The sequence below is a fragment of the Xiphophorus maculatus genome, chromosome 5, assembly GCF_002775205.1.
Source record: "Xiphophorus maculatus strain JP 163 A chromosome 5, X_maculatus-5.0-male, whole genome shotgun sequence".
NCBI classification, from domain to species: Eukaryota; Metazoa; Chordata; class Actinopteri; order Cyprinodontiformes; family Poeciliidae; genus Xiphophorus; species Xiphophorus maculatus.
The window spans coordinates 7,869,352-7,882,565 of record NC_036447.1 but is presented as its reverse complement, the minus strand read 5'-3'; the positions used below and the strand labels follow the sequence as shown (position 1 = coordinate 7,882,565).

The 13,214-nt window shown below is 36.3% G+C and overlaps 1 protein-coding gene across 2 annotated transcripts in view; it reads right to left on the bottom strand.

The window, feature by feature from the left end:
* Positions 1 to 11,895, bottom strand: part of LOC102237143 (two pore calcium channel protein 1-like) — a 31,316-nt gene extending 19,421 nt beyond the window's left edge. The window contains exons 1-8 of one of the 2 annotated variants that reach the window (XM_023334465.1): positions 11,506 to 11,895; positions 8,206 to 8,288; positions 7,709 to 7,823; positions 5,493 to 5,621; positions 3,475 to 3,591; positions 2,588 to 2,706; positions 1,687 to 1,788; positions 498 to 624 (exon numbers count right to left, since the gene is read on the bottom strand). In XM_023334465.1, coding sequence (XP_023190233.1) covers positions 498 to 624; positions 1,687 to 1,788; positions 2,588 to 2,706; positions 3,475 to 3,591; positions 5,493 to 5,621; positions 7,709 to 7,823; positions 8,206 to 8,288; positions 11,506 to 11,598 — 885 coding nt within the window. In that variant the 5' untranslated portion in view covers positions 11,599 to 11,895. Of the gene's footprint in view, positions 1 to 497; positions 625 to 1,686; positions 1,789 to 2,587; positions 2,707 to 3,474; positions 3,592 to 5,492; positions 5,622 to 7,708; positions 7,824 to 8,205; positions 8,289 to 11,505 lie in introns of those variants that run through there. The other variant, XM_023334466.1, reaches the window with a different exon arrangement.
* Positions 11,896 to 13,214: the final 1,319 nt, after the last annotated feature.

Genomic DNA, 13,214 nt, shown 5'->3' with positions numbered 1-13,214 from the left:
GTGCAGCCGGCCACGCAGCCCCCTAATGGCCATTTTTACTGCGAAATCAACTAAATAGAAGCGATATAAGGCTACCAGAGGTGTGTTTTTGACTAACTTTAAAGGAGCGCATTGGCTGTTTTACGTCCGTCATGGCGGAGTGGGCGGGGTTTCGAAGAGAGCGTCGTCACGTGCAAAGGGTCAATAAGGCATCTGTTTTCTTTTTAGCTGAATACAGGATAAACGTTGCTTCATATATGGAAACATTTTTATTTTCCATGTTTGATCTCATTTTTTGCATCGCGAGAAACTGCTGCTTTAACAGGTTGAGCTTAAATGACCCACAGAATATTTAATTTGTTGTTGGTTTAATACACTGTTATTAGTTTACAATTCAAACATTACAAAGGGATAATAAAGCTGACAATACAAGAATGTATACAACTCTCACAGTACTAGTTCTAGATTTGTGTTGTAAAAAACAAAACAAAAACATTTCTATATCAGTCAGTAGGTACCTTCAGGTGTTTTTTGTAGTTGTTGAACACAACAGCCAGGAAGACAGACATGAAGATGTACGTGTTGACGAGGATGTACAAGATGAAGAACAGGGCGAAAATAGAGTTGGAGTTGTACGCAGGCATCCTGCAAACGAGAAGCAGACGGTATTTATCGCAAATAATTACATGTTTACAAGAAACAGAGTAAAAAATGCAAAGTCACAGTACAGTTCCTCCCTTCTGTGTATCTCAGAAGGCAGAAACAGTTCATGTGGTTTTAGTGTCACAGTTATATAAATTACAGTAAAACCTTTTGCCCAATGCAAAGACCAGAGTTGGGTAGTAACTAATTACATTTACTCAATTACATTCACTTGAGTAACTTTTTGAAAAAAAAAATGAAAAAATACTTTTAGGAGTATTTTTACTATACTGTACTTTTTACTTTTACTGGAGTCATTTTATTATGAAGTATTTCCACTCTAACTCGAGTAAAATTTCAGAATTTTTTACCCACCTGCAGGTTTGGTTTTAATGAGTTTTTTATTTAAAGAAACTGATTTGTAAAAATTATCTTTTGCCTGATTTTGTTATTTATTTGAATTGTTGTCATTTTTGTCTATAAAATATCAAAATTTCCTCTTAACTTTATATTTTGGTCGATCAGATGATGTAATTTTAAAATATGAAATGATTGATAATTTGATCAGTTACTCAGTACTTAAGTAAACTTTTTAATCAAATACTGTTTTACTCTTTCTTGAGTAAAAAAAAGAAGTATTTTTTTATTTTTGCTGCTTTTTACTTTCATTTGAATAAAAATATGTTGAATCAGTGCTACTCTTACTTCAGTACAATTTATCAGTACAAGGACAAACAGAGAAGATGGATGGTTGATGATTATTAGTTTGCTTGTTATTTTTACCTAAATTAATATTTTTTCCTCCAACAAAGTTTAAGAACTTTAAGAGTTTTGGCCCATAAAAAAGTAGCAATAAAATAGTTTTTACAACACAAGTAAAACAGGAAACCTTGTAGATATTGAGACTGTGGCGTTTATGCACAACCTTTGTCATATTAGAACTATTCGAAAACAATAGACTTGATCTGTAAAAGTTTTAATAACTCAGCTTCAAATGTTTTTTGGAGTAAATTAAAGCTAAAGAGAACAGGCGGTAGGTTTTATAGATGTGAACGGTTCTCTTACATGACGTCAGGACTGTTGGCTGTGGTGACGAGGACGTACAGCTCAAACACAATCTCCAGGTAGTTGGTGAAATACGAAGCTCCTTCTATGGTCTTCAAGCCTCTGCAGACAAAATATACTGTATATATCAATTGAGTTTAAGAAAACGCTCTCCTAAATATTACCAAGTAAAATTATTTCATGTCAGATCACAAATTGTTCCAAAAAAGTAAAAAAAAAAAAAAAAAAAGACATGTAGAAATCTCTCATTTAACTATCAAGATCTGTTTTGGTTTAGATGTAAATTATTTTTTAACTGAAAGAAACTAATATTGTAGTGGTGTGAAGACATCTTGTAATTTTTCTCATCAAAGTAAAGTCTGTCTAACCGGGGGAACAAAAACAAAGCCATGTTAGAAACCAAAAACACATTAAAAAAAAGCCACCTGGTTTTGCCCCTCTGAGATCCACCTGACTATTTCTGGTAAATTAAGTATGAGCTCTTATTTTGAAGATGCAGACTTTCTCTTACATTTGTGTTTGCGTAAGGTTATAAGTGGTTGAGACACTGTCCACTAGTAAATACTGTTGGTCAAGAAGCCTGAAAATGCTCAGTTAAATAAAGTCTCCTCTGCTTTTAACGCATTTTGAAATCAGTAACCTTCTGGCTACTTGCTTGTTGCAAAAAAAGAAACTGTAACAGACAAAACACGAATGTCCTGTAAACTTCTACAAAACTGCGAAAGATTAACTGCTGAAGTTAGCATCTGCTTCATCTGCTCTGTACTCGATTTCCTCTAGTTCAACGTACACAATCCTTGAGATAAATCAAACCTAAAGTCCCTCTTTGCATCTCTAAGCTGCGGATTATTGACATTTGTGTGAAAACACCTAAACAAAGATGAAGATGGAGCCATCGTACCGTTTGCTCAGCAGCTTGAGGGCCATGAGGGAGAAGATGAGGACACTGAATATGAAGAGGACGAAGACAGAGGAGACCTCAGGAAGAGCGTTGCGGATGCTCCTGAACGCTCTGCGGAGCTGAACACAAAAACAATCATCAATCAATCAATCAAGTTTATTTGTGCAGCACATTTCAGCAACCAGGCTGTTCAAAGTGCTTTAAGTTGTAGAACACAGTCAACAATTGCCAAGTGACATTATTACACATAAAAATTGTGATTAATATTTCATTGATTATGTTTCAAAAGCAACTTTAAACAGATGAGTTTTTAGTCTGAATTTAAAGGAAGTCATTGTTTCGTTTTGCAGTTTTCTGGAAGTTTGTTCCAGATTTGTGGTGCATAGAAGCTGAATGTTGCTTCTCCATGTTTGGTCCTGGTTCTGGGGATCCAGAGCAGAACCAGAAGACCTGAGAGGTCTGGAAGGTTGCTATGACAACAGCAGATCTTCAATGTATTTTGGTGCCAAGCTGATCAGTGATTCATAAACTAACAGCAGTATTTTAAAGTCTTTTCTCTCAGCGTAGGTACTTTAGAACTGGGTGATGTGCTCTAACTTCCTGGTTTTAGTCAGAACTCCAGCAGCAGTGTTCTGGATCAGCTGCAGCAGGAGGATTTATTTTTTTTTATGCAGACTTGTGAGGAGACTATTGCGGTAATCAATGCAACATTTAGCGCAACAATTTCTGGGACAACTTATCACCCAGTAAAATGAAATTATAAATAGAGGGATTTCTCACGGATTTAATGGGAGTTTGAAAAATTAATTTGATCGTGTTGTTGAATGTTTTTCTCCTGAAGCGGAGGCCAAAGCAGCGGCTGCTGATTGCTGCGTTCAGGCTCTTACCTGCCGTCCTTCTGTGACGTTGATCAACAGGAGCGGACGCAGCACTCGAGACCAGCGAACGCTGTAAAGGTTAGCAGCTTTCAGCGCTCCGTAGATGATCATGTCTATTAACGTGAGCTGGATGACACGGAGAGGAACACATGCATTTATACAGAGACACTCAGGCCATGACTTTAAGAGAAACTTACAGTCATATTAAATAAATTAGATTTAAGATGAGGCTTATTTTCAGATTAAGCATTGAAGCTGGTATTACGCATACTTTTGTCCAAACCCACATTAATGTTTCATACAATATGGTTTGTTTTTCTTGGTTTGATGTAATATTCAAATTTTTAATGTCATTTTTTTCATTAACTGTGCAGAAAATCTTCACAATTAACAGAAATAAACACTTTCAAGCATCCGTCTGTGTGTGATTAATCAATATAATGTGATTCACCAAGTAATAGTAATAATTCCTAAAATTGATAGATTTTTCAATAATATTCCAACAAGCTAAATGATCTGTGGATATTGTAGATTTCATGCAGACTTCTAAATTAGTCTAGGAATCCATTTTTTTTATTTAATCAGAATAAAAATAATCACCATCTTACTAATAAATGGTAACAATGTGAAAGTTTTCACTCCAGTTTATATGGAATAAATACAGTCTCATTATAAGCCAACTTTTTAAGCCTTTGAGTTTAATGAAAATTATTTCCTGTTCAATTTCTCTTCTTTTGTAACCATCGCTTGGCTGATTAGATTGATTAAATCTAGAATAATGTGCTTATGATACAACTGAACTGAAATAAAGGTCACTGATAGAGCTGAAACTAAAAGTCATTTTAGTAATCGAATAATCGGGTAAAAATTGTCTCCTACAGATTTTTCATTCAATAATATTTGTACAATATTAGAATAAATTAAAATGTGCATACAAGTAATTAAATTCCTTTTTTGTAAAAGAAACTAAACATTTTATTGCCCAACATGCAATAACAAAACAAAAAGATTAATCTGCAGCTAAAAAATACTTCTAGCATAAAAACTTATTTATATAGTGTAGGGCAGATATGTTAACTACTTTTTAGATTAACTGTTTAATAATTAAATAACAAAAGATGCTTAATAAGATCATTTCTTTACAAAATTTGGACCAGGTGAGGCTAAAACTGCCCTTTGAGGAGTTTGGGGGTAAAACATATTTACAAAGTTGTTGTTGTTGTTTTTTAAGTGTAAAATGTATACATTTTTTATCCAGTTTTGGGTTTTGGTTTAATTATTGTTCTGCGTATGCTTTTCTTTCAGCACTTTTTCAGAGTCTGTATGCTCCAGTTAACGATTAATCGATACTAAATTAGCTGACGATCATTTACAATGAATTGTGTCAGCTCTTAATGTCAGATTAAAACTTCCTGAACTAAAAAAAATTGTTGTATTTTTTATGCCAACATCTGATCACCCTGCACAGGACAATGTTATCTGTGACCACAATACCTGAAGGTTTAAACTGTGTCCCTGCTGAAACCTTTGGTCATGACTGGAACATTATGCTTTCAAAATAAACACACTACATTATGCAAGAACTTTTAAACTGTCCCTCCACAGAGAGGAAGAATTACTGCTGTAAATTAAGTTGTTCGACAGGAGTGCTTCATGTTGTTTTAGCCAATAGTGAGCCTCAGAGTCACCAGGAAGCCTCTGCTGCTCCAAAGGTGCTGACTTGACAATATTTCTGGCTAAAAGCCGTTTCACAACAGCAGCCAAAACGTCTTCTCAGCACATTCAAGCCCTCCAAGTTCACAGACAGGAACTCTGCTCAGCACACTGCAACTATTTCACACAAAAAAACAAGGAAGAGTCTAAAGCCCACAAATAACCACCAGGATACAATGTTTCCAGGTTCTTGAAGATGGTGTCATTTTGACAGCTTTCATCTAAGGAGCATCTCTGAAGTTTAAAAATACAACATCTGCACTAAAGCAGATTTACTACATCAGAGTGTTTTAAAATGCCACATGAAATCCTACCAAGAGGACGACGATGATGCAGATGTTCTTTGGGTCCTTCCAGAACTTTTCCCGGGGAATCACCTTGGCGTAGTGAACGAGCCGAATGGTGAAGACGAGCAGGCAGAGCAGCTCCACCAGCATGGTGGCCTGAAGGCAACGCAGCACAACAGAAACCCAATGAAAACAACACCTCACACTTTTTTAACCTGCCTTCCTGCAGGTTAAACTCAAAATGTTAGCTTTGCAAAAACACTGTTAGAAAATTTCCATGTGGTTGTTGTTTGAGCTCAGATGATTTCATTTCATTAACTGTGTCCAAGGTTCGAACTGATTATGGCAAAAAAAAATAAAATAAATCCTTTCACTTTGCTGCTCCCTCAGATTGGAATTAAGCAAAATTAAGTTGCACTTTAGTCATATTTTTACTTTTATCAAAGTGTTTGTTCTTTTATATCTTGTCTTCCTTTATTACCTATATTGTATTTTGATATCTGTAGTTTTGATTTGTAGTTGTTGCTGTTTTGCTGCCAGTCTTGCCCAGATATCAATGAAACATGCCTGGTTAGATGAAAGTTATATAAATACATTACACACTTACAGATCAGAACTTTTCAAAGGCAAACAAATGGCGAAAATGATTTATTGGGGTATTATTTGAGATTATGATACCACAAAGTAGTGGATATTTGTGAAAGTGAAAAGGCGACTATCGTAGTTTAAATTTTTCTATAAATCGAATAGAGATGCAACTAACGATTATTTTAGTCATCGATTATTCAGATACAAAACTTGGCAAATTCTGCAGATTCTTAATTAAACCACCTAAACCCTTTTTTTTTTTTTTTTACATAGTACTAGAAATACATTAAACATTTAAATAAATTTATTTTCTAAATAAAAAAAAAACATTTGTCTAAAATGCAACAACGGCATTCCTTTAGTGTACACTTGATCATTTGTAGCAAAGGATGCATCTGCAACTAAAAAAAATACTTCAACGTGTGAAAGTTCAGCCATTTCTGCTCTACATAACATCAATAAAGTGTACAGCTGGCCTGTTTTTTTTTTAATTTATTTTTAGATTAACCGATTAATAATTGGACAGCAAAAGTTGCTTAATAGAAGTCGTATATAAAAACTGGAAAATAAATTGCACACTCAGCTGACTAGTTACAGACTTCTGAATGAGTTACTGTCTTTCTGCAACTTGAATACTAGACTGAGGGAAAACAGTAACTACTAAGAAATCTCTGTATCCCAACAGGCTGAGGTTTTAGTTTTTTATTTGCTTCCACAGTTATAAGATTGCCAGTTTCTGATAAAACTATTGGAGTAAAGGTGTTGTAGAAATTAACAATCTTCTTCATCGTATTAAAAACTATTGGAGAAACTGTTGCTTCTTTTTCTTGTTAATGCCTGAGGGAAATGTGACAGATCTGTGTTTATTAGATGTGGACTTTAGAGCCAATTAAGCTTTTTACAGAACTTTTTTTTATGGGTGTTTCTTTTTTTAGTTCATAACTTCAACGAGGAAATCCCCCAGCGTGAGGAGAACCATCTGTAACGCAACGTTTTACTCAGCATCCGTCAAATGTTCAACGTCTCAGTGAAACGCTCAGACACAATGTCTCAGTCTGGCGGAAAGAAACTGAGCAAAATGGTTTTAAATAGTTCAAATCATTGTTTAAAGTGGGTTTCAATTATTCCAATTTAAAATTCCATACTTCACTTTTATAGATACATTTTTTATATATCACTATGGATATTTGAGAACAAAACACTTGAGTTTTATTATCACAGTTTTTTAAAATGCCACATATGGTACTGGAGAGTTATTAGGATTAAGGACAAAGAGGTATTTTCAGTTTTTTCTTTTGGAAAAAACAGTTTAAGAACTGTGGGTCCAGTTTAGACCCAGAAATAAAAGGATTTAAAGGCCAAAAATAAACAACAAAAGACCTTTTTTTAATTTCCTGAATGGATTTGGGGCTAAACTGACATGGATACAAACTAAAGTTTTGTATTAACATCTTCTTGTGATACTCTAAATATTAATAACAGAATAAGAAATTGAAAGTCACGTTTTCCATCTCCAATTTTCACTTTTGTACGCTTATCCAGACTTCAAACATTATAGAAGTCATTGTGTCAAAACACGGAGCATGTAAAGGTATGACAGAGATTATGCTCCGTTAGCATTTTCTGTGCGTGTCCAGCAGAATCTGCCATCGTACCCACGTGGGCAGAGAAACCAGAGCCGGTTCCTCAAAGATCGCCAGCGACAGATTGACCAGGATGAAGAAATACAGGAGAATCTTTAAGGCCCAGTGGTTGTAGAGGAGGTAGAGTCTGAAAACACACAAAACGCAAACACATTACAAACCTGTAAAGGAGGAAGCGCCACTAAATGTGTACTATAATGTTAACCTGGTGCATATTGAACATCCTATCTAATATATTTTCTATTGATATTGATCACATGTATTGTGATATATGTGATCCATATTGTAAGGCTATTACTTTCTAGAGATGTGTGTGCATTTCCTATTCTGTGTGACATATAAATAGTCTGGACAAAGCCAGAAGAGGTGAAACACAGTTTTGCAAACCAAAACAGCTAAGTGAACATTTTCCAATAAAGATGACTGCCTGGTTTCATGAATTCATACATGTTTTTATCCAACGGGTGTTTGAGAACTTGATCTGTTAAGCAAACATGTTATGGCCTCACCTGACAGCCTGAGGGGACGTATCGAAGTAGATGTTTCTGTTGTACTGGGCATCTGACACATAGATGGTAGCCAAGTCAAAATCCTGAAAATGCACAGACCAGCTGTTAAAAAACAAAACTGTACTGACAGAAGCTGTTTTTAAAAACACAGGTGAAGAATAAGTCTGTTTTAAATTCAATTTCCCGCTTGGCTTGAACCGTCACCAGTAGATCCTGAGAGAGGAAGAGCACCATATTAAAACCCCCCACCGCATTATGTAGCATGCTGTCTGATCGCATTCCTGCTTGAAACACTCCATACACTTCTGACCAATCACACAATACTTTGCATAGAAATAGTTCGACCTGAGCCTGGCTTAGACTCGATTTTCATCACATAACTACGTCAATGAGAGCAGACTGCGACTCTTTGGAAATAAAACACCAGCATCTTCTCTGAGACTGTGCTGATTTCCTCCTCCTTCAACATCATTTATCCGGCATGTTGGGGCCGGACAATATGGCTGAACAACATGTCATGATATAAGTGTTCCATATAAAGTCAAAATGTCAATAATCACTGATTAGTTTTTTGTTTTAAATATCCAAAATACTTCCAAACTGGTGGTGTGACCTTTCCTCTTTAAGCACACTTTTCGGTATATGGCACTATTTTTTAATTTTTAAGCAGTTATGAGGCAGGGTGGTGAAACAAACTGTTGCCGTGCAAGTTACTCAACAGGTTGTTGCTAGGTAACTAAAGAATGAGTGAGTCAGTTGATGCCACCGACCTTGCTTGGCTGGTTGTGAGAGGTTGTCTTTGTCTACATCTCCCAGAATGCTGTGCGGTTCTGGATCAGAGTTCATGAATAGTCTAAATATTAAATATTCTGTCAGACATATTATCTATTTATCCTGATCACATGTCTACTATCATATATATTGTTATTGAATTTATTGTCAATACATGTAGATATAATCATACTCTGAATATGTCCCAACAATCTCGGCCTTACTTTTAAGAACTTTGTCTCCACCGCACACCTCACCACCGTCGTCCTGTCCTTGTACGCTACACGGCGCCCTCAAACAATTTTCTGCCAACTTAACTTCCTCATACGGCACCACAGTTCCTCTCCACAAAGACACAGCATTACTTCTTCTGCACTTCTCCATCAGAATTGTCAAAGTAAACATTAGATCTGTAGTTCACTCAACACTAACTAAATAGTCTCTCTCTCTATGATATGATGATGTTTTGTTATTTTTAAGCCCTCTGTTCCCATGTGGTACAGCTCTGCTAATCCACCTTGGTTCCCAAAATACACCCACATTCATTCTTTTACAATTAAGATTGTGTTAAACAATCTTTATGCCAATGGCGCTATATAAATAAATTGAAATGAAACAAACTGCTTGACGTAATATTCCAGTGGATCCAGGATCCTGGGCTGGACAGTAAATTAATAACAATATATCTCACAATATACGCACGATGAATATCAATAGATAATATATCCGATAGAATGCTCAGTTTCACTGAACTCCGATTCAGAACTGCACAGCATTCTAGGTGATGTAGGCAGAGGAAAAGCTTTAGCCACTCAACCTCTCACGGTCAGCTGAGCAAGATTGGTGGAATCAACTCACTCACTCATTCTTTGGTTACCTAGCAACTCACTCACTCATTCTTTGGTTACCTAGCAGGTTGGAAACTTTATAAAATAATCTTCAACACTTGACTTTTTTCCAAAATATTATGTATATTTTGGGTCTCTAAATGAGTTTTATTTAGCAGGACTGCAGGCAAAAATGGTTCCTTGGATCATGAAGGTAGCGGACTTAGAATGACTGTCGGCCGATATTAATCATTTTATAATATATTGGAATTACTCTGATAAACAAAAATGGGCCAATATTAACCACTGATATTCATTTCCTTCCTGTTGCCATTTGTTTCTGGATGGGGAGTGAACAAAGTTGGTCATGTGACAGTGACAGTGATTGTGGGGAGTTTAACATCAGCTCCTGTTTCCTGAGCAAAGAAAGAGTGATGAAGTCAGCAATATGCTTGTTTTCCCCCCCCAAAGTTTCAAAAGCAACAGCAACCTTCATATTGGCCCAAATTTATACATCGGTTCATCCCTAGTTAGAATGGCCCAATCAAAGTCCACACTTTATTCCAACTGTGTCAAGATTTGAAAATTGACATTGACAGACACCTTTCCAACCAATCTGAATGAGCTTGAGCAACAGTTCAGTGAAGAGCAGACATTTTATTCACACTATATATTGTATGAAATTAACAGATATTTATAAGATCGTGTTGCATATCGTAATTTAATTTAAACTTTTTTAAGTGGCATTCTTGCAGACAGCAAAGTAAGCTTTTTGCTGGACAAGCAAACATGTTTCTGCTGTGCACATGACAAATGAAGGTTGAAATTAAATATTTTAGTCTCTGGAAGGCAGAGACGTACCTTAAAAGACAAATTAATCAAATGATGCTCAAATAAGGACTTATCTCAGGGTAACTGAATCCAAATGCACTCCAAACTGCTCAGATTTATCTTTGTTAAACATTCTGAAAATAATGAGCAGTTCACTTCCCAGTTATCTTCTACTTTATGTCGTTAAACTCCAACTGGTTTGTGGCTGTAATGAGACATGAAAAAAGTTCAGGGTGTGTTAAGATCTCTGGACCAACCACATCTTCCGGTCTCTTCATCCTCTAACTGCAGTGAAACAGAAGGAGCTGCTCTCCACAGCACAAACAACAGATGTTCTCAAAAATCATCACAGAAACAGAAAATTATCTCAGTTGTCTACTGACAAACCTCACCGGCTAACTGAGAACGATGCTGTGTGATGAAGTTATGAGGCTGGCAATTAAAGATGTTATATTCAAGAATGCAATGAAGGAAAACAATCTCACTAACACTTTCTGTAACCTGCAATATAAACAAAAAGGGAAAAGATGCAGGATAATCCATCATGAAACTTAATATTTAAATGGATTAAATTGGATTAAATGAAAATTCACATTTAAAATGTTGATATTTTTTGAGAGAGGTTTCAACGAGAGAAAGTTTAAAGCATTTCTTAAAACTATTTCTGATTTTTTTTTTAAATCAGCTGAAAGTTTCTGATCCCGACTCTTCATCAGCTGTTTCTCTGCTTTATGGAGCAGAAAGGACAAGAGTCCAGAAGTTTACTGCTGTGCTCTGGCATAAAAAGCTGCAGAAACACATGATGCAAACAGAGCAAGACCAGCTGTGCGTGGGATAGGGTGTGTGTGTGTGTGTGTGTTCATGCTCTCGCCTCTTGGGTTTTTGCAGGACTCCCTCCGTTCGGAATTCCTTTTCCTGCAGACGCGTCAGGAATGTTTTCGTTTTTCTCCGCTGGTTCCGACATCTCCAAAAAATACAAAACAAAACAAAAAAACCTCCCACACAACTTTTCCTAAACTTCTCCTCGGATTCGGGAAACTTCAATAAAACTTTTAGAGCTTTATATGTCGAAGGTTTTGCCTTGTTATTTCAGCTGAGAGACCAAAACTCGTTAATGATCCTTCCTGTTGCTGGCAGCGTGGTTACAGCGCGTCCATGTAGCATCAGATGTTTTCCTTTCCGGCGCACATGAAAATAATTAGAACATCCATCCCCATTTCAGCCTTCCTGTGATCTGCTCCAAGCTGTCAGTCCTGCTCTAATAAACCACTGCTGCTGCTGCATTCAAAGACCAACGGAAATATGAGTTACAAACAACGCATCTTAAATTCCCTGGTAAATTATTGATAAAAAAAATGACTGAAACTAACGTATTTGTATTCGGTATGCAACACAAAACATTATCTATTCATACGTATTACACATTGTTTTATTCACCTCTGCATGCAGTAAGTTTTCATGGTAGAATCTGTTTTACCCACATTTTAATGGGATCCTAAAGGCAACACCGGGCGTCGGGGACGCCGAGAGGTCACGTGAGCACACGGATCGCAGGAAGCTTGGAGACAGAAAGCGTTTAGGGGTTATTTTAGCGAGTATTAAGGTGGTTTTTGGCATAATCTGGGCTGTGAGTGGATCTAGATGGCTAGTTGTAGTGGAGGGTGTTCAGAAGATGAAAATATGGATACAGGATGGTCTACGGTAGAAAATAGAAGAGGGGGAGGGGGAAAGGATAAAGGTAAAAAGGGAATAAATGCCGGTAAAAGGTCTCTTGAAGATGAGGAAGAAAGAGTGGAAATAAAAAAGAAAATAATGATGGAAGACTTTAAAGTTATTTTAAAGTTTAAGGCTGGACAAGATATGATTGGGGTAAGTCCTATCAATCTATCAAATGGATTAAAGAAAGTCATCGGAGATGTAGAACTAGCTAAAGTTTTAAGAGATGGGAGCCTGCTTATTATTTGTAAGAATGCTGAACAAAAGAATAAGGCAGTAAAACTACAAATGGTATGCAAAAAAGAAGTGTTAGAAAGAAAGGTAGTGGGGGAAGAAAGAGGGGTGAAAGGGGTAATATCAGGGATCCCTGTTGGAGAAAATTTGGAAGAGCTTAAGAAAGTAATGAAAGGAGGAGAGATTATAGGCATCAAACGATTGCAAGCTTTTAGGAATGGGGAGAAAATGGACAGTACATCTATTCTATTAGATTTCAAAGATAAAGTTCTGCCTGATAAGGTGATGGTTGGTTACATGAGTTTTAATGTAAGAGCCTATATTCCACCGCCTCTCAGATGCTATAAGTGTCAAAGATATGGTCATACTGCGAATGTTTGTAAAGGGAAACAGAGATGTGGTAGATGTGGAGGTGAACATTCGTATGGTGAGTGTGGAAGTAACCCAGTTAAATGTTGTAATTGTGGAGGAAATCATACTGCAGCATATGCAGGATGTATGGTTAGAAAAGAAGCAGCCGAAATTCAAAAAGTTAAAATTGATAGGAGAATTACATATGCTGAAGCAGTGAAAGAGGTGAAAAATATTGGAAATGATCCAAAAACAAATTATGGAAAGGAAGAAGGGATT